At 39.2% G+C, this 22029-nt stretch overlaps 1 protein-coding gene across 1 annotated transcript in view; it reads left to right on the plus strand.

Annotated features, from left to right (window-relative positions):
• Positions 1-22029, plus strand: part of DLG2 (discs large MAGUK scaffold protein 2) — a 320377-nt gene that overhangs the window by 170370 nt on the left and 127978 nt on the right. The window contains exons 11-12 of the mRNA XM_053456582.1: positions 457-613; positions 12014-12116. Coding sequence (XP_053312557.1) covers positions 457-613; positions 12014-12116 — 260 coding nt within the window. The remainder of the gene's footprint in view (positions 1-456; positions 614-12013; positions 12117-22029) is intronic.

A 22029-nucleotide genomic window follows, 5' to 3' on the forward strand; every position in this document is an offset into this window, starting at 1 on the left:
TATGGCAGTTTCTCTTTCTCATTAGTCAGAGAATACAGTTGCAAGAACTTGTTACCGTGTAAGTCTACATAGCTAGCTGAGCTAGAAAGTCCCAGGTTTGCCTATGTATGACACTAGGGGGTCCCTAAGACAAGTCATTAAAAGGATAGATACACATATATAGGTGTGTAATATTATATATATATATATATATATATATATATATATATATATTATACACACACACACACGTTTCAATATGTGGAAATTAAATAAAATAGATATGTTCACTCTTTGGATATGCAGCATCAGTGTAACCATATGAGAGATGTATATACAATGTTTATGTTTGTTTATCCTCCATCTATAGATTGGGATCCAGTGGATCACGGTGACCCAAGCAGCTTTTACGCAATGTTCAGTGAATAAACATTTAGTTATGATTACTTACTGTGTTAATGTCACTTGTTTCCACAGGGAACCCCGGAAAGTGATACTGCACAAAGGGTCAACAGGACTGGGGTTCAACATTGTCGGGGGAGAAGATGGAGAAGGAATTTTCATATCCTTTATCCTAGCTGGCGGGCCGGCAGATCTGAGCGGGGAGCTGCAGCGAGGGGATCAGATCCTATCAGTGAGTATCTAGACTTTTAGAGTATTAAAGGGATTGTAAGTCCCAATATTTCAGCATTTCATTCAGATCACGCCAGAATAGTAAACGGTATCGACAGCTTGTGCCGTCGCTGTGCCGAGAGAGTCAGGCCTTTTGGGCTAAAAAATAAAGACTTACCTTTCGTGCTGTCAATGTGTTAAACAGTAGAGACAGACCTCTTGTGCATTCAACGGGCAAAAAAAGTGCTAAACAGTACAAATGCTTTTGTGCTGCCAGGGGGCTTGAGACTTTTTTGCGTTAACTACTAGTATAAATGTAAACACAAACTGAAAGATTACAATAGTTTTGAAAATAGTTACAATGATATTTATTAGACCAGCAAAAGCCCATTGGACAACATTTTCGCTTCATTTTTGGGCAACAAATTTTGTTTCCCAGACGTTAATTTTGGAAAAAATTTGGGGGGAGCTCCCAGACACCTTCTGGACTCTCAGCCTCTGCTAAGCTGTCTCACACTCCAACTCAGTCTAACTGCTGCTACTGACACGTTAAGATGGCGTCAGCGCACATATAGCTAATGCTTGTCCCCGCCCCTTGTAATGGCGGCTACGCATGGCAACGGAACTAAGGAATACAAATTTTTGGCACTTGCAATTCGTTTTGGTTCGTTTCGTTGGAGACCGCCCTTGTTTTCGTTGATTCGTACAAACACACGACACAGGCAATTTTCAGTAAAAAAAAAAAGTTTCGGAAACAAGTGCACAAGTCTAATATCTATATTGAGTTTTATGTTGAGTAATCTAGAGTAACACTCACAAAAACCTGGTTTGATCTCATTTTGCCCCAATTAACTCCCTTTATCTGCAGACCTGGAGCCGCCATTGTTGTCAGTCATGTGATATTTTGGGTGACTTTCCCGGCTCAAACACCGCACTGAGCTGATGCTTTATGGCAATGCTAATAAAGTCCATTCTTCCATGGGGTCGGGGCTTTGTCTAGTAGTTTGGGGGTCAGATAACAGAGCGAGAACTCATACAAATGGCTGGTATGCAGCTGCTTGAAGATATATATATTTTTTTTAAAAAAAAATAGAAGTTTATAAAAAAAAATCTTATTTTGGAATCTGATACTAGTAATAAAAAATGGTGATAGTTTCCCTTTGATTGGCAGGGTCCCACCTGCATCTCCGTCTGCAGACCGTTACATAATGGTACAAATATTTATATATATATATATATATATATATATATATATATATACATATATATATATACACACACACACACACACACACACACACACATATACATATATACACATATACATATATACCGTATTTGCTCGATTATAAGACGACCCCGATTATAAGACGACCCCCCAAAATCAAAATATTAATTTAGGAAAAAAACAAAAAGCCTGAATATAAGACGACCCTATAGGAAAAAAAGTTTTACCAGTAAATATTAATTCATGTAAATATATTTTTTAAATTTCCTTTTATTTGCCAACCTGCCCCCCCCAGTTATGCCACTCTGCCCCCAGAAATGCTTTATACCCCCCCTATTTGCCACTCTGCCCCATGATATGCCTTATACCCCTATATGCCACTCTGGCATATAGGGGGTTAAAAGGCATATCATGGGGCTGAGTGGCATATAGGGGGTTAAAATGCATTTCTGGAGGTATATATGCATATCATGGGGCTGAGTGGCATATAGGGGGTTAAAATGCATTTCTGGAGGTCCAGAAATGCATTTTAACCCCCTATATGCCACTCAGCCCCATGATATGCCTTTTAACCCAGCATGTACTGGCTGCCTTGGCTTGATAGGAGTGTGATTGCTGCTAACAGCAATCACACTCCTATCAAGCCAAGGCAGCCAGTACATGCTGGAACCTGGGGATGATAGTAGTGGGATTACAGCCTCCCTATGCCATGCTACAACCCCCACCCCCCTTACACATCCATGCTATCACACACAAACACACATTCACAAACATTTAAATACTCATTCATTCCATTAATCACACATACTTCACACATTAATCACACATACTTACCCAAAAACCCTCCCCCACCCCCTTACCTGAACTGCAGATCTCTCACTCGAAGACTTCTGCAGGGGACCGGCTGCACCAGCAACTTCTCTGGCCCCGCCCCCAGAGGAGGGAGGGGGAGATAGAGTTCTGTGAGGAAGCTACAAGCTTCCTGTCCTCCTGCTTCTAACGGAAGAGACGCTGCTCGCGACCGGTAAGCAGCATGGCCCCAGCCATTTTTTTGGGGTCTGATTAGAAGACGACCCCGATTATAAGACGAGGGGTATTTTTCAGAGCATTTGCTCTGGAAAAAACCTCGTCTTATAATCGAGCAAATACGGTATATATATACACACACACACACACACACACACACACACACACACACATATGGATAACAGACGGCTGTAGTATTGAATTATGTCATCGTACTCACAGGGGCATGTGTGTGTGTGGTAGCAGATGTCTGTCCCCAGAAGCACTGCTTGAGCTAGACGGACATATCCCGGCCTATGCCGACTAGGCCCAGGGATGGCCACAGACCATGCGCGAAGTGTGGGTTTTGCTCAGGGTGCTCGAAAGCCTACAACCTCCCCTGTCCTTTGTCCTTTAAAAGGTAAATAAAGGCTCCAGGCACTCAAGAGTTCCAGCGTCAGGCGGATTTATTGAGACAAAACAAACAACATTTTGACCTCACAATGAGGTCTTCTTCAAGTTTTGTAATTTATAGACCATAAATTATTTTATTTTTTTCTTATTTTTTTTTTTTACACTCAAAGAAAAAAAGCCCAAACGCCCAAAAGCCCAAAGTGTTCAGACCCTCAGCTCTCGGGGTTCATGTTTCTAGCACACTGGTATAAGGAAAAGAACTACCCATTGTACGGCGCTGCAGAATATGATGGCGCTATATAAAACAAACTTGTGTCCCTGATTGAAAAGCAATTTGGAACATATAGTCTTTACGTTGGAGCAGCCATACATTCTTGTTTTCAGGGGACAGTCCCTAATCGAGACTTCTGTCCCAGGAAATGTCCTCTGATCCCCTCTTAAGTCTTAATGTAAAATATAAATTTGGCTCCACCTACAAAAGGGTGGCTGAGGCTAGCCCCACCCCTACACCTCCATGAAGCCACTCCCCCAGAAGACGGAGCGGTCCAGGTAGCCTATCTACCCTGCCATGTTGCAGATAGGATAATATATTAGTAAACTACGAGACCCATACAGTATATTATAATATAATATACTGTATTTAATATAATATACTGTATTTTATATTACATATTCCTTGTAACTTGGGCAGAAAATGATAAAATAGCATCATTATGGAGAGGAGAGAGTTGTCATTAATTCTTATCAGATATGCCGGGCCCGTGACAGGAGGGGATTTAACTATTTAAAAATTGGATCTAGATAAATGGCCAAATATATATATATATATATATATATATATATATATATATATATATGATGTATATATTTGTACACTTCTTCCAGGGTGCGCCGATTTCATGACCAATTATTGACCATTTATAAAAACAAACGCAAATTACTTACTGGAGAAACAAAGTTTCAATACCTTGCACAGACCAGCCAAGACACCCAGTGACCCTGAGGGGTGACTGTCTGTGTTACTGGTAATAACATTTATAGTCTTTACAATTCATAAAGATAATATATATTTCTCACATAAACATCCAGCCTGTTATATAAATGCACCCCAAACAAATATGGTAATGGCCAAAAATGTTTTTAAATCCAAATAAATCCTACTTTACCATTCAGTTCCACTAGATGGCAGTAAAGGATCGTACATCGTCTCCAGTCAACCAGACAACAATATAGACGCTATTATCATTTTATTTATATAGCGCCAACAATTTAAGCAGTGTTCTTACAATACATATATTCAAGGGGTCTGACAAAACTAGAACTGACTAAGACAGATACATTAGGAAACACTAAGACAGGAGGTAATTTTAAAGCCAAGGATAGCCAAAGTGTCCCTACAAGGACACCAGTGTCCACGGCAAGACTTGAGAAGATCCATAGATCATTAACCCCTTAACGACAATCCACGTACATGTACGGGGTTGCCGTGCAACGCGATAACGACAATGCCCGTACATGTACGTGGTAACGTTATTTGCCGTTTACCGCGGCGTTTTCGCCGCGATCGGCGGCATCGCGGTTTTCCTGGAAGCCTCACAAGTGAGGCTATCCAGGCAAACAAAAAAAAAAGGTTTTGCAACCTTCCGATCTCCGCAATTCACGGAGATCGGCGGTTGAAACAACAGACCGGCGATGCAAATCACCGGTCTGTTAAACACGCCCCTCGAGCCCGATTCAAATCGGGTAAGGGGCATTCCAGGCTGCTTCTACATTGAGGCATGCCTGCAATGCCCCAGAGGGGGCTTCACAACCTCCCGATCGCTGTGATTCACCGTGAATCACGGCGATCGGTGGGTTAAACGACAGACCAGTGACTGAAATCACTGGTCTGTCAACCCCCCCCCCCCCCCCGAACCCGATGCAAATCGGGTGAGGGGCATTCCAGGCTGCCTCTTCATTGAGGCAAGCCTGCAATGCTCAGGGGGGGGCTTCACAACCTCCCGATCGCCGTGATTCACAGTGAATCACGGCGATCGGTGGGTTAAACGACAGACCAGTGACTGAAATCACTGGTCTGTCAACCCCCCCCCCCGAACCCGATGCAAATCGGGTGAGGGGCATTCCAGGCTGCCTCTTCATTGAGGCAAGCCTGCAATGCTCCGGGGGGGGGGGGGGATTCACAACTTCCCGATCCCCGTGATTCACAGTGAATCACGGCGATCGGTGGGTTAAACCACAGACCAGTGACCTGGTCTGTCAATCACTCACCCCCCATTCCAGCCTGCCTCTTCATTGAGGCAATGACGTTTTTTAACTATACACTGAGGTTGTGTAGCCTCAGAGGGGGCTACACAGCCTCAGTGTATTGTAAAAAAAAAATTAAAAAAAAAAATTTAAAAAAAAAAAAAAATTTCAAAAAAAAAAAAAAAAAAATATATATATATATATATATATATAGTTACATGTAAAAAAAGTCACGAAAAAAGTGCAAATAGGTATATATGTATGTTTTTTTTATACACAATTAGCGCTACATACAATTAGCGCTGTATCTTCCCAAAAAAATCCCACACGCAAAGAGTTAAAATATTGGCATTATAAATGCCCATAGTGTGCCTAGTTTTAAAAAATTATGATTTGATGGGGTAAATTGAATTGGCCGGCTTCAAAGATGTCCCCAGTATGGGACGTGGGCACAGAGTGACCAGATGTATAAATGGCAAAAATATACACACCTCACAAAGGTGGCCTTTTACCTCCCAAATAACCCAACAAACCCCTGCATGTGGGGTATCACTGCGCTCAGGAGATGTTACTGAACACATATTGGGGGGGTGTTTGACACTGACATATACCAGGAGCGGTACATTTATACCTGAAGTACAACGTGTGTGAAAAAAATACAAAAAAAAATTACTACCGTAAAGTTTGACAAAGGCTAGTGGTAGAATTAGTTCATGGAAAGGGTTAAAATACCAGCATTTCAAATACCTTGGGGTGTCTAGTTTTTAAATATATATGGTTTGATGGGGTCAATTGCATTGGCCGGCTTCAAAGATACCCGAAATGGCACATGGGGCAGAATGACTAACTTTGGGGAAAAAATTGTTTTGAAATAGCAAAACTCTACCTGTACTTATTGCCCCAAAACGTGCAGAAAAAAGCAAAAAAACATAAAAACATTGGGTATTTCTAAACTCAGGACAAATAGTCGAATCTATTTAGCAGGTTTTATCATTAGTTTTTGCAGATGAGTAAAAGTTTTTTGGTTTAAAAAGTGAGAGAAAGTAATTTTTTAACAAAAAATCACCATATTTTATCATTTTTTGTATAGTAAATTAGATGGTATGATAAAAATAATGGTATCTAAAGAAAGCCCTGTTTGTCCTGAAAAAAACAATATATAATATGTGTGGGAGCATGAAATGAGAAAGAAGAAAATCACAGCTAAACAATAACACTGAAAAACGTTAAAAGAGCCATTGTCCCACAATATACTACGAGTAAAAACCCCTATTGTCCTTAAGGGGTTAAGTAGTCCACCACAGACCTCAGTAATTGTACACCATGAGGAATGCTGGTGCCTACAAGCCCAGGGTTTTTTGTTTCAATTAATTCCAACCATTTTAAATGAATTTGGTTTTGGATCAGTGGGAACACAATATTGTGCTAAGTTAACAAGATATGCAGTTTAGACCCGTAAGTGTGACATATCGCACTGCATTTGTTGGTCTATAAACAAAATGACACTTCTAGCTAGGAATATTTGGACCAGACTGAGCATTAGAGAGCAAATCCCTCTTGCCTAATCACACTAGCATACATAGACCTGAAACTCCAGATTGAAATATACATACACACACAATCATATTCCTGTTTTCCAGGATGTATCACAGTGTTCCTATACATACAAATTATATTATATACACACACATTTACACATATACATGAAAGAAGAGTAAGCCCCTAACATATATTCCAGGTTCTACTTCGGTCCAGTTCTAGCAAGTTACCACTATGAAGTACGGTATTTTTTCTTAATCCAAATATTGTTCAATGAGAACTCAACAGTCCTGCCGAACACCCTTGACTTTAACCGAGATTAAACAGGTAATAGTGCTATTTATTGATTTATATACCGCCAGGTACCACATGGGCTACACTTTGACAACCATGGGTGCTGTTTGAAAATGTTCCAGATGAAACAAAAAACAGAGCCAAGCATCTGATTCACATCCAAGGTTTCTGTAGTCTTATATACTTTAGAAAACCTTCTCTTGACCGTATGACATCATAAAAAAGGTACAGCCATGACATCAATGTTACTGGAGAGCATTCATTATGCAGCAGTGACAGCACTTCCAGAATCAATAGAGGATGATTTCAAAGGAGGAGGAAATGTTCCTTCTTGCCATGTGGGCAGCTCCTCAAAGCCCAATTATTTCATATGCTTAGAGGCACCGGTTTGAACTCACTGTGTCTTTGGCTATGTAGCTCACCACCCCCCATAATAGAAACGGAGAGGAAGGTTATTAGAACCTGTTGGAGGCTGAATGCTACTTTTTATGCTCGCGTATCGTGCCGCTGGGCATATCCAGCCAGTGCCGCTGAACCTCCTGCTCCACCATGTGGCGATGTGGGCCAGTAGTCCACAGGGCCCTTGCCCGGTGTGCCAGTCCGCTCTTTTAGTGATGTAGCGTGCTATAAAATGTCAGCTTTTCCTCGATACAGAATGATAACAGTGCAAGTTATACAGCTACCAACTACCATGAAAAATGTGCTGTATATTATTCGGAACACGTCGAAGCGGCACCTGACCCAGTGGCATTTTAAATCTTTGCGAAAGACGAGTGGCTTGAAAATTGAACCTGACATTTGGATTTCCTTTTAGTCTGTCATTTCAGGACACATCACAGTGACCGTGCCAGTATATCTGGGAATTGCTGAAGCACAGAAAATTTGTATAAATACCATTACATAAAATGAGCGGCCTGTGAACAAAAAAACCCTACGTCAGGGATACCAAGTTTAAAAAGTAAAGATAGCAATCGCGTAGACATATTTCGCTTTTTATTGTTCATATATGTTAATCAAACGAAAGCCAAATGCCTACCCTGCTGGCACCCAACACATATAATGATGCCACAGTCTACCACAGGCTCTCAAATCCATTCAAATCCACACTCGAACACACACACTCTCCCTAACACCACACTCAAACACACACACACACACACTCTCCCTAACACCACACACACTCTCCCTAACACCACACACCACACACACTCTCCCTAACACCACACACCACACACACTCTCCCTAACACCACACACCACACACACTCTCCCTAACACCACACACACTCTCCCTAACACCACACACCACACACACTCTCCCTAACACCACACACCACACACACTCTCCCTAACACCACACACCACACACACTCTCCCTAACACCACACACCACACACACTCTCCCTAACACCACACTCGAACACACACGCTTACCTTGCATAGAGCATGTCTTTAAAGCAGTTAGCACATGGTGTGAGCTACCACACAATACCACAGGGTCACGTAACGTGACCCCTTTAAGGCCCTACCTCCGCAAGTAGGCCGGGCCAATTCGGAATATGCCCCCTTTGAAGAATCTGGCCCCTGCCAAGTGCCAACCTACCACCTTTTTTGTTTGCACGTAAAGTACGTGCTTTGTGAGCTGTTGGTAGTCCTAGAGCATTCGCCAGAACAGTTGACAGTCACCAAATAAGCACAGTTTTGAGGATTGTTGTGAGCTACGAGCTAGCCGTAATGGAAGATGTATCTGCACAACAGCTCCACCCATTAAACATTTATTTTCACCGGATCCTCAGACATTTCTCACGTTTATTATCCATCATCTCTTTCTACGCTCTCATAAATCTCTCGCCTACCCTCTGCTTTAACCGAAGCGAACAATGACGCTTTTCATAAATGATAGACAAACGCTACGATAAGACCACCGGATGCTATAATAAATTTGCCGCAGATGCAATAATACTATAATATGTTTCAATAACAAGTTCCACCGCAGGTTAAAAAAATCCTGTTTGGAACAATCCAGACGATATCAGACAGCACGTACAATTTTTCGACATTTTTATATTATTTTTTTTGACATTTAGCATTTCATAAAAAAGGATAGCAGAGGAAACATTTCGAAAGTCGAGTTTATAAATTTCCACTAAAGCAATCTTATGAACATGTATTTGCTAAATTGTAATAAAAATGTTAATGCAATGCTTTTTTCCAGTTGGGGGGGTCATGTGACATAAGCGTACAGGGGAGAAGAGGAGCTTACAATCTATTAGTGGGCTGAGGGCAAATGAGGCAGAAGGTGAGGCACAACCTCCCAACTTTTCAGAGCCTCGCAAGGTGGCCCTGTGGAGCTCCAAGGTCTCCCTCCAAGGTCTCCCCTCCAAGGTCTCCCTCCGTTAATACGTTATTCATTCCTTTAATAGAAACTGATTGGTTCTGGTACCGAAGGACAAGAAATGTAAATAAAATCCATATTGCGGTGAACGGAGAGACGTAAAGATATTTTTTATTGTGTCTGGAGAACTCAAACGCTTATGGTCACCTGGAGGAAAAATTGTACAATACATATTTCTTGTAACAGCATTAATGTGTCTTTTTACTCCGTACAACGCCTCCGGAATGACTGCTCAGTTGGCGAGGCATTGACTGGGTAGATTGGTTAGTGATTATCGGCCCATAACAAAACAAAAAAAACAATGCTGCCAAAATGCTCAAAGTCTATATCCGCTTTTGTCAGATTAATTCTGGAGTAGAACATTGTAATCAGGAAAGATTCCGACGCTTTGTGAAATACTCGGGCTCTGTTTGGTCTAAACGCCCTTTGGCCGTTTGATTTTGTTTTTTTGTGACCGGTTTTATGGCAATTAAACTCAGGCCCGCGTTGATAAATCACTGGATCTGGGGGTTAAGCAGACCCGAGTGCCACTGATTTTATTAATTTGAGGTGCTACTAAAATTTAAGAATGGATTTGACTTGTTCACAAAAATCCAGTTAACATAGAAACTGAGGGAAGATCAGACCCATTCGGCTCAGTCTGGTCCTCCTTTAAAGACCTTAATCAGCCGTTGGTCTCGTCTTAGATTCGGGAGCCGTATGCCCATATCCTATCCCGTAATGCATTATGGCTACTTTAATGTTCCATTTACATTGAATAAGCAACTTGTACTGTTCCAAATCACATGCTAGTTATCGTGAGTTACCAGCAGGGCCAGACCTGGGATTAAAGTTGGCCGTGGCACTTTAAAGCCAGTGGCTGATTAAATGGCCCGCTGGATACACACTGCTACGTACCACACGCTTACACTTTTGCGCCACGCGGTGAGGTTTATCCATCTGGAAGCCACTCGGTAAAAGGCTAAATCGCTTCAGAGGGCATCCTAACGAGATACCCTTTACCAATTTAGGTTGAAAACCAGCATCTCTCTTTTTGATTAGAAAAGTTAACTTGGTGAAAGAGATAATGTTACTCGACAACAAACTCAACATTTGGCAGATCCAAATACTTATGCCTGGAAGGGATTCCTGTAACATTTAGAAGGATTAAAACCATTTAAAAATAAATGACAGCTCAAAGATAGAAAATATTTGGTGAATTCCTCATTTTTCCTGTATTTTCTATTTTAAACAAATGGTAGATTTGGTACATTCAGTGGATGTGTGTAGGTAGAATTTTATGGGTTTCATACTTACCAACATTTATATGATAAACTGGAATGAACGTGTGGGTAGTTGAGTTGAGTCATGGATGTATGTATGAGACCGTCTCATGAGATACATGTATTGTTCCAAGCAGCCTCACCAACAATGAATACATGTTAAAGTAATTTGTAATATTCTTTATCTGTAGAAAAAAGTAATTCACCGCTCCCTCTGATCTGGTTTTTGAGACACTTTTGGCTTCTTGAAACAGGCAGTCATGCCAGGAAAGTGTTGCCATTTAAATTAAGGGGAGCACTTTCTGCTGGAGTCGTGTCAGTCTCTTTGGAAGCCTCGCACAGGCAGCGGTATAACACGCGTGTTCGGTGGCGAGTAGGAGATGGACTCGGCCAACTGCATCTCCTGCAAACCACGGGGTTTGGAATATGCATAGGAGGATTCTGCTAAAAAGTGGACGGCAAATCCTCCCCTTCATGGGGGATTTAAAGGATGGGGGGTTGTAGGGATTTACTTAAATTTTATTTTTAAGCACTAATCCCTTCCATTCCCCAGGGCATTATGTGGGTTGATGGAGCACATAGAACCGGAAAGATGTAGAACTCTACTTTGAACATAACATTTATTCAACTTTATTGCTTGCTTGCATAAAAATATAATATGGCAGCAGATACGACCCGTTCTCCCCGTCTAGTCGCCCGTATCTCCTGCTGTAAAGACTCAGACCTTAATCAGTCGTTGGTCTCGTCTTAGATTCAGGAGCCGTATGCCTGTCCTGTGCATGTTTAATACCCTCGCTGTATTACCCTCTACCACTTCTGCTGGGAGGCTGTTCCACTTATATACCACTCTCTCGGTAGAGTAAAACTTCCTTACATTAGATCTGAGCCTTTGACCCTTTGGGTTTAGAATATGGCTTCTCGTTCTAACATTTCTCCTCCTTTGACATGAACCTCCCGAGTTACTTTGTTAAATCTTTTTTTTTTTTAATTTAAATGTTCACACTTATCGAGCTTCACTAGTGAAACATACTCTTCTCTTTAGGTTAACGGCATTGACCTCCGCGGTGCTACGCACGAACAAGCGGCAGCTGCTCTTAAAGGTGCAGGACAGACGGTGACAATGGTAGCACAATACCAACCAGAAGGTAAGCGATCCAGCCTTTTCTTGCCCTCTGCCAGATGCCGTTATTTGTGCCGGAGGCAGGGACGGACCTTTTATTACGAAGCACGAGCTCTCTGCATCGTGGACACAGATTTGCATTAAGATCCATTATTCCCGTCCTGATGCATTTTCATCCATCTGAGCTAATCAAGAGAATGTAATTATAATATGATGCATATAGGACAGCCCGGCAGACGTCGGTAAGCGATTTTCCTAATGACTACCATTTTTATGTAGTTTGTTTAACCCTACGCTATCCTTGAAATGTATAATTTGAGTATATTTGAAGATTATGTCTATATTAATACATGAAGAAAAAAAAGTATATATATATATATATATATATATATATATATATATATAAAAATATTTTTTTGGCATATTCCTGTTACCATGTGGTCCATATTTATAAAGAGTAACTCATCCCCGAGCTCATATCTGGGCTTTTCTAACTGCTTTATCATAGCTGGAATCCCTGCTTGAACTCAGGTTACTTCACCTAGAATATTGTTCCCTCCTGATGACATGGTTTTCCTAATATCTTTTATTACAACCTCCGGTTTCCACCCTTAGTGATCAGCTACAATGGAATCGTCGCCATGTCTCAATAAGTGCTTATATTGGGAGAATCCCGGGGTCTGTTAAGTTCTCAGATATGGAAGAACTCTGATGTAAAGGAGTAAAATATACATTTTAGTTTATAAAGTGAATGCTTCATATTTAGCTTCAGAAATAATTATAAATATGGCCGGAGGCTCAGGTTCCCCCAAGTGATACAGTTACAGTGAGATAGAAGGGGAGATGCGCTAAAGGAAAGTCCTGTACGTTTTATATGGGAAAAAGAATGGTATATATCAAATGCCTGTAATAATGTGAAAAAAAATAAATACATCAGAATAAATAAAAAAAAAATAAAAAACAAAAATAGAATATAGACTTTTATTCCAGTTTTAAATATATGTTAAAATCCTACTGTGCGATTTTATTCGGCAATGAAAAAACATTCCAAAAGGGAAAATATTGAGATCAGCAGATATATTAACTGGGGAATACCCATTAAAAAGACGGAGGATCAATGGGTTTTACTTTTCCTGCCATTATTTGAATTCTGTGGGTTATTAAAGTTTGTTTTATTGATGAAAATAAAAGTGAATTTCGAAGTACATGCCGGGGTGTCTCGGGGGGGGGGGGGAGTCTGCTGACAAGAGGTTGTTTGTCTTTTTTTTATGAATTTATACCATTTGCTGTTGTAAGTATATAAGAAAAACGCATGTTACCGTTTCAGCCCAAGAGACAACTGAGTTGAAGTTGATACTTTTTTTTTTATTGGGCCAACATAAAAAAAAAAAAAAAAAAGAAAAAAAAAAAGTATCAAATCACATTGTTTTGGGATCTCAAATGTCTTTTCTGCAGATAGAAAATGTTGGCCCAGTAAAAAAGCATAAACTTTGATTAGACTCCTGTTGGGACTCTAAAGCGATAATATAATCTAGTTGGGCGAATGAAACATAGCGGTAATCCTGCATGAGAGAGAAGCTAGCGCTCAATAAAGCCTTTTTACGGTTATGAATGGGTATCAAAAATGAATGTTTGCGGATATGAATAATTAAACGTGAATATGGATTTCTTTTCCACTTTTTATAATTAATTCCTTTGATCAAAACGAAATTATCACGCATGTTCACACAGAAGTCCAAGAAGCGTAGCTTTCCACTCGAATTTGGTGAAGTAATCGCTGTCGCTGTGCGATGAACATGACTGGAAAACTCCCTCACTTTACTTCTATTTATAGGAGGCAGGACAGGGGCGTGGCTGTGCCAAGGAGGGGGAGGGGTTTTAGCCACAGATATGAATAGACAGTAAGGCGGTAGGACATTGGTGGAACCCGACCAGGGAGTGGTTTGGAGACCCAATGAGCTTTAACACTTTTATTTAAATAATTATAACCCAAGAATGCTGTCCCTTTAACCCCTTTGTGACCAGAGGTTTTACTCCCCTAAGTGCCCAGAGCTTTTTAGCCATTTTTTTCCCATGGTTAATGTACCGAAACACTTTTTCCCCTCAAGGATGGACTGTCTTCATCAACATCCCCTGAGAATACCCAACAGTCATGTGTTTTTTTTTTTTTTACTGTATAAGGTAGCAAAATGTTCACTACATACTACACCATTTTTAATTTAGACCTTTGGTAATTGGGGGAAAAAGAATGGGTTATATCTAATGGCAGGAGCACAAGGTGTTTGGATAACCCCCCAATTTTTATTACACACTTTGAGGTCTGAGGGAAAAATAAGAAAATCCTAGAAAAGATATTAAAACAAGAGATGTTGCTAAGCGTACAAAGCCAGATGGAACACTTTGTTAAATGCTTTTTTAGAATGTGATAAAGTATCAGGAAATTGTATAACGAAAACAGCAGATGATACTGAAATAATATATTAAGAGGACTGCACTGTCTTGCATTATATACAGCAATTTAATGAAAGCAAGGGGAAAATGTTTTTATCAATGAAATCGTGACTAATATTAACACTGAGTGGCAAGGTCACACAATGTGGCGCACATCCCTCGCCCTACTTGGCACAAATATTCCATACCCTGTACACGAGAAGGCCAATGCAAACATTTTGTGTGATATGATATAAATCGAACGCTGAACAAAAAGCATAACTTTCCATGAACCTTTTAGTCAGGACTACTTGCTCTCCTTCTCATCACAAAATGATTGGAAGGGAAATAGCACCTTTATAGCACGTGGTATTCCAGTGTTGGGGTCTGTATTCAATATCATTTACAAAACATACAGTGGAGAAGGCAGGTCCATCGATATGCTGGTTGGAAAGAATTCCACACTCACCTTCATTGATTTTTTTGTCATGGCTGAGAGCGGTCAACGCGCTTGGGTTTGGGCTAGCGCGCCAAAGAGTGGTCAGCATGACGTTGTCTTTGGGACTGAGTGTGCATAGGTGGGGCTGAGAACGATCAGTGAGTTTGAGTTTACATCAGTTTGGCTCCACGAGATGAATGCTCACCTTTAAAGCATAAGAACGTCATGCCCTCGGCTAAATACTTTCGGAGTGCTTGTATAACCATAATTTATTAATCTACTAATATAAGACAGAAACATCTACCTGGGTATTCAGCGCTCAGACATATGACGAGAAATCCACTGGATTTGTCTGCAATATATTTGGTAAAGAAATCTAGTTCAATAATGTTCTTAATGCTGTGTTGGGGTAACTCAGTTACATTGTGGCAAGCTCTCAGTTACCTGTCAGGATGAATTTATCAAATGTGTCCTCTTTGCAGAATAAAATGGCCAAGATGTGTCTCTTGTTGGAAGGTAAATGTTCTATTTATTATTTGCTTAACTTGCTTTTAATTTAAGGGATCTATATATATCTGCTTGTAATTGCCACCAGAGCTATACTTAACCCGGATTTCTGATCTCCATGTTGTTCTGGAAGTTGCCAGCACTGTGACTGAGTTAGAGTATAAATCTAAATCTGTCAATCTCAAAAAGAGCTCTGAGTACAAGAAAATGTATTTACATTTATCAAAAAGAGGAAAAAGTACAATATAATTGCAAAAAAAACCAAAGGTACAAAAATGTATTGGTCGCTATCCTTATGTGTTGAAGAAGTCGTCCAACTGGAGGAGGCAAAGAAAGGAGGTTAGAGAATGGGATGATTGTTGAGTATATTAACAAGTACAATGGGGGCAGGTGGGTATACCTGGATTCCGTTTCTTCTGGGGTCTATCATATTAACCACTGTACATAGGTAGGGCAAGAGGGGGGAGAGTTTGTTTCTTTTTATTCATTTTAGCTGACTTTTGTCTTACTATATATATATTACGGGTGAGGGGAGGGGGTCGGTCAATAACCTTCTTCCGATGTTGATACCAGATAGACAAAAAAAAAATCTTCAATTTGGTAAGTATTACAGTTTCAAAACTATAGCGGCTGGGGTGATTAGCCTTAATTCATTTTATTCTATGAGTGATCCACTTTAACAGTTAAAAGATCAAAGAGAGGAAAGGACGATCAAGGAACTGGGGAGAAATTTGAAAAGCAAATTTAAAGATTTTGAGAGACTGCGTATGATCGTCTCATTGAATGCTCATAGTCTTCTGACAATTGCCCTAGGAAGAGGCCATGGGATATGGTGTCTATCGGCATATGTTTCTTTAGCGTTATAATAATAATAATAAAAAAAATAAAAATAAAAAAAAACTTGTAGCTTCAGAAGTAATAAAAAATATCTGACAAATGAGATTTGTAAAATTACCAAAATATTTATACGATTTGCTTACAAAATAAAAATAATAACGAGTCACCGCTTGCCTAAAGAAAATTATGTGAGCAGATTTATTAAATGGGACAGCGTGCATTCAGCTCGATGCTGCTGAAGTGCATTTCAAAGCAAACTGTGCCACTTCCGATTAATAACCCCTAATTTCTACGCACCCATAAGGGAAACTACAAAAAGCCGCGTTACGGTTTCTTCTGCTTACATGGCTCCACTATTTCGTAAAAAAAAAAAAAAAATTAATTATTCACTGGGCAGTTAAGTGTATTAAAAGATGCTCTTTACGCAAAATTACATTTCAGATTAAAAAAATGAATAAAAAATAAAACATGACAGCATTATAGTTTGGAATTTCAAATTATATTAAAATCATAACATCAGTGAATGCATATCAGAAATTAAATGCATTCCACACAGCATTTTTTATGTTTTTGCGTCATTTTTTTTTAAACCTGAAATGTAATTTTACATAAAGCCAATTTTTTTTTTTATATTTAAGTATATATATATTTTATATATAAGTATATTCCCCCCCCTTCATTTTCTTTTTCATAAATTGATTTAAGTTTTGCACAAAGGGGGGAAAAAAAAAAGTTCAAGTCTCATTTTGCTTCCAGTGATTTATTTTATTTTCTACAAAAACTAAGAAAGCATGGTTTCAGATCACAGAGAAAGAAACTCAGCGGGAATATCGTTCTTTGTTAAAAGTGATAGTTTCCTTCTTTTTCTTTTTTTAAATTAGTCATTAGAGTAAAGGAACACACTGGGATCATACAATACGTCTTTGAAAATGTGTTTCTTGTGGCTAGCTTGTTGGAAATGAAGGGTTTTGTAAGGAAAACAAAATATATTTTTCTCAAAGTAACAGAATTATCTCATTCGGAGTCTGGAGATGTTATGGAAACAAAGAAACAGTTGGCAGATAACCATTTCTGCTTAGTTTCATCTTCTCAGTTTTGAACCAGCAGAACATCTTAGATTCTTCAATGTCTCAATCTCGGTCTCACAGACCGTATTTCTGATTTTTCTTTTACCCCATACGGTTTGAAATCTAGAATTTTCTTCATTTCTATCATCTGTTTTTTTTTTTGTTTTGTTTTGTTTTTTTTGTACCGTTATCCAAGAGGACAAAGTACAGAAGATCTTTGATGATACAGATACAGATGATACAAAAAAGTATTTGGCAATGTCTTTACCGTTCCGCTGCTCATTATGTCTGCTGTACCCTATATTTAGTAATATACTGATTTGTCAACATTTATTAAAAAATATGCAAAAAACATTAAAATTATATTTGCTCTGAAAAAAACCTTGTCTTATAATCGAGCAAATACGGTATATTTATAATTTATTATATATATATATATATATATATATATATATATATATATATATATATATAAATTTTTTTTTGTATTTTTTTAATTTTTATTTTTTTTTTACATTTTTTTTAAATTTTTTTAGAATTGTGCCTGCAATTGTTTGATATCCATGAGAGCAGAGCAGTGTGTATTTTCTTTTAAGAAAAGATCAAATGGTTAAATAGACAATTTTTCACAACATTCTTTGCTCGTATTTTGCAACGGTGCCAATATTAGTTGATGTCACTGTATACACACACACACACACACACTGAACAGTAATTTATATTAATGCAGTTTACAAATAAATAAGGTTGTATTAAACGTGATATTCTGTCCTGTGGTGTATCGTGGCTTGGGCAGCAGCCCTTCCGCTACATAACAGGGAGCCCCAATGATCTCCCCAACCACCCCAATAACACTAGAAGGCTGTGCTGAGTTGGCTCATTCCTCCATACTTCCTGTCTATGCCATACTTCCTGTAAAGGTGGAGCGCTAGGATATGACAGCGCAGAGGGTGCAGCTGCCCTAGGTAGGCCTCAGGTAAATACACCACTGATTCCTTCAAAGTTAAGTCATATGCAATAAAAATATAATTGTAATAAACTGTTGCTTAAAGTGCTCTTGAGGAAAATGAGTTCAAGATATTTCAATGATACCGCCATTTTCTTAATTTACATACGAGAGGAAAATATTAATTGAAGTTCTTTGTAATGTTAGAAAAGAAAAAAAAAAACAATTAAGTGAAGCAGCACCTGAAAATTGTATTTTTTCCCCCATCTTTTTGCTTGTACGGTATCTAACAATGCAGGACGTGGTTTACCAGTTGAATAATCAAAGTAATTTATCATTTTTATTTTTTTTTATTTTATTTTTTTTTTTAGAGACACTGTTTCTCTTTGCTATACATTAAACTGAGTGGTCTCGCATATTAATCAACGACAAGTGAACAAATCGGTCTCATTGTTTTCTGTTCTCACAGGAAAATAAAAAAAAAACTTTAGGAAAACCAATGAAAACAAAGTCCTTTAATACATCAGCGCCTTTGTGCCACATGAGAATAGACTAAAATTAGTGTGACCCAAGAGAAATGGAACGCTTGGCCAAAGTCGAGATTTGGTTCAGCATTGGAAAAAAGATGCGAGGTCACAAATTTTCAATACCTCATTTGGGCTAAAAAAATATGAATGGGCTAAAATGTAATTAAAAGAATAGGAATTCTTGTACCGCTACATATGAGTTACTAAATTGTTCCTATTCAGCAGCAAGATCCTCGAGGTTAAAAAAAACAAACAAAAAAACAATGCAGTGAAATTGGTTAAGCTGTTAACACAATGAAGCATATGCTAGATTTCTCAATGCATTTACTTTAAAGGGGAAGTCATGTGATATTTGGGTTGACTCCCCGCTCACACACCACACTGAGTTAATCAGCATTGCCATAAAGGATGAAGTCTATTTCCCAATAGACTTTTAGTCGAAGTGTCCAGTTGGGTGATTAAGACCGAGTCATTCTAGTATTTACCATAGGCAGTATGATAAGGAGTCAGGCTGTTTGTCCAGTAAATTAGGCTCGTATAAGAGTGAGAGCTCATACAAACGGCTAATATACAGCTTCCCGAAAACATAATAGGCAAGACCGGCAGCTGTTTTAACAAAATATTTTTTTAAAATGTTTCCAATCTGATACTAATAAAAATTGGAGGGCGTTACCCTTAAACTGGCAGAGTCCCTGGCCTGTTTATTTTGTTTGATGTATTTCCATCTGTAGAAGATTATACAGTATGTCTATGTACAAGCTATGTGTAGGCTTAAATACCAAAAAAAGAAAGCCAAAACCAAACAAATAAAACATTGAATAAAAAAAACGTAATGCCGACGATAACTCTCTTGCTAAACCAGGATGCATATCACCCAGCTGGCCTATTTATTGAGCTCTGCCCAGCAGAGACTCCCAGTGACCGGCTCAGGGAGCTGGAAAATTAATGGAGTTCTGAGAATTAATGGTTCTCACGCAACAGCGCTACGGAATTTGATGGCGCTATATCAAACAATAAATAATAACCAGCTTGAACACTATTTAGCTAACGTTCGGCCCCAAGCCGTGTATCCAAACCTGCACAGCTGACCCCACTCCTCGCTGCCCCCGACCCCAACAAACATGTCCCAGGTCAGGCACCCAAAATGTCGGATAAACAGTCAGATGAAGGCAGGCAGCGGCGTCAGAAGAGACAATGTGGGTCCAAAATAATCAGAAAGACCCACAGTGAGGGTAAAGAGATTATTTATGCCAGGGCAGGGGTAAGCCCACCTGTCTACATTACCTATCAGCGTATTAAGTTATTAGCTGGCACCGAATGAGTTAAAAGTGTTTTTTTTTTTTTAACCTTAAATGTCGGGAACTATGTGGATGGGCTACCTCTGATAACATGTCAAAGGGATAAAGATTTAGTATTTACTCTGTATTACTCATTTCAACTTTTTTTTTTTTTTTTTTAAATCGCAACTATCCGGCTCCTCGAGTGAATTCTAATGTCTGTTGAATAACGAGGCGCTGTGCTGGCCGTTATAGGTACACTGGGCATAATAGATAAACCTGGAGTTTTGAAACATTCACAGTCCCCAAGCAAAACTGTCAAAGTAAATATTTATAACAAATAACGCTTTAAAATTTCAATTTTTGTTTCCCGTGAGCGCAGAAAACTTTGTCTGTGCCTTCTAGCTATTTACATTATTTATACTTTGCATTTTCACGGATATTGCTACAAAAAACATTAACATTTATATGACTTTCAAGTCACAGTGCAACACTCAGATAGCTCTCTGTACACTCTGACTTAATTCTATATATGACCGTGTAAAATATATATATATATAATATTTTACATACACTATATGGACAAAAGTATTGGGACACCAACATCTGCGCCTGACCTCACAAATGCTCTACTGGATAAATAGGTAAAAATTCCCATAGAAACTCTACAAAATCTTGTGGAAAGCCTTTTCAGAAGAGTGAAAGCTGTAATAGCTGCAAAGGGGGGGACCAACTTCTTATTAATGAATGTGTATATAGAATGCGATGTCATCAAAGTCCCTTTTGGTGTAATGGTCAGGTGTCCCAATACTTTTGTCCGTATGTTATATCTAGACATCCTCTGTCTAGACACATAAAAGATTACATTTTAGTTTAGTTATGGCATTTTTAGATTTCTGCTATTCATTTCTGATATCCATTCCTTGACAAAATTAAAATGTGTAAGACGACCCTGATTATAAGACGACCCCCAAAAATCTGAATATTCATTTAGGGAAAAAAAGAAAGCCTGAATATAAGACGACCCTATAGGATAAACATTTTACTAGTAAATGTTAATTCATGTAAACTATGTAATTTTTTTGTTTTTAACCCCTTAAGGACAATGGGCGGTCCCTAAACCCATTGAAAACAATGCATTTTGAGCCCGTACATGTACGGGCTTTGTCATTAAGGGGTTAATAAAAGCTATGACTAAGAAAAATATTTTTTTGCTTTTATTTCCTTTTTTTCCAACTGGCCACCCCTTTTTTTGCCGCATGATATGACTTTTGACCTCCCTATTCTGGCATTTAGGGGGTTAAAAGGCATATCTGGAGGCAGAGTGACGTTAAGGGGGTTAAAAGGCATATCACAGAGCACTCGGCCTACAGAAATGCCTTATGCCCCCAAACTTACCGGTGCTTCTGACTCCCTGGTGTGTAGTCGGGGCACCAGGTAGACATCTGCGTCCATCGCGCACACACCCTCCGGCTGTCAGAGAGGAGAGCTCCCCGCACCGATTGACGCAGACGACCCCCGCTGCTAACCGCACATCCTTTCGGCTGCAGCGGAAGTTGCCTACACAAATCAACAGGACATAAGACAGGAGGGATCCAGGTCCCCTGCAGCGATGCGGGGGATCTTCGTCTCATAGTCAAACCTATTTGAGGTCTGATTATAAGACGAGGGGTATTTTTCAGAGCATTTGCTCTGAAAAAAAACCTTGTTTTATAATCAAGCAAATACAGTATTTCCTAAATATATTTATAATTTCATTATAATATTTTGAGCCAGTTTACTAGTTTGATATTTTATTTTGTCTCAGACACCTTGTGCCTTGTTTTGCCTTTATAATGATTAACTTCGCTACATGAAAAAAATCACTTCCTTGCTTCTCAGATCAGACCCTTTGAAATTGCCAAGATG

This window comes from Spea bombifrons, chromosome 2 (genome assembly GCF_027358695.1).
Source record: "Spea bombifrons isolate aSpeBom1 chromosome 2, aSpeBom1.2.pri, whole genome shotgun sequence".
NCBI classification, from domain to species: Eukaryota; Metazoa; Chordata; class Amphibia; order Anura; family Pelobatidae; genus Spea; species Spea bombifrons.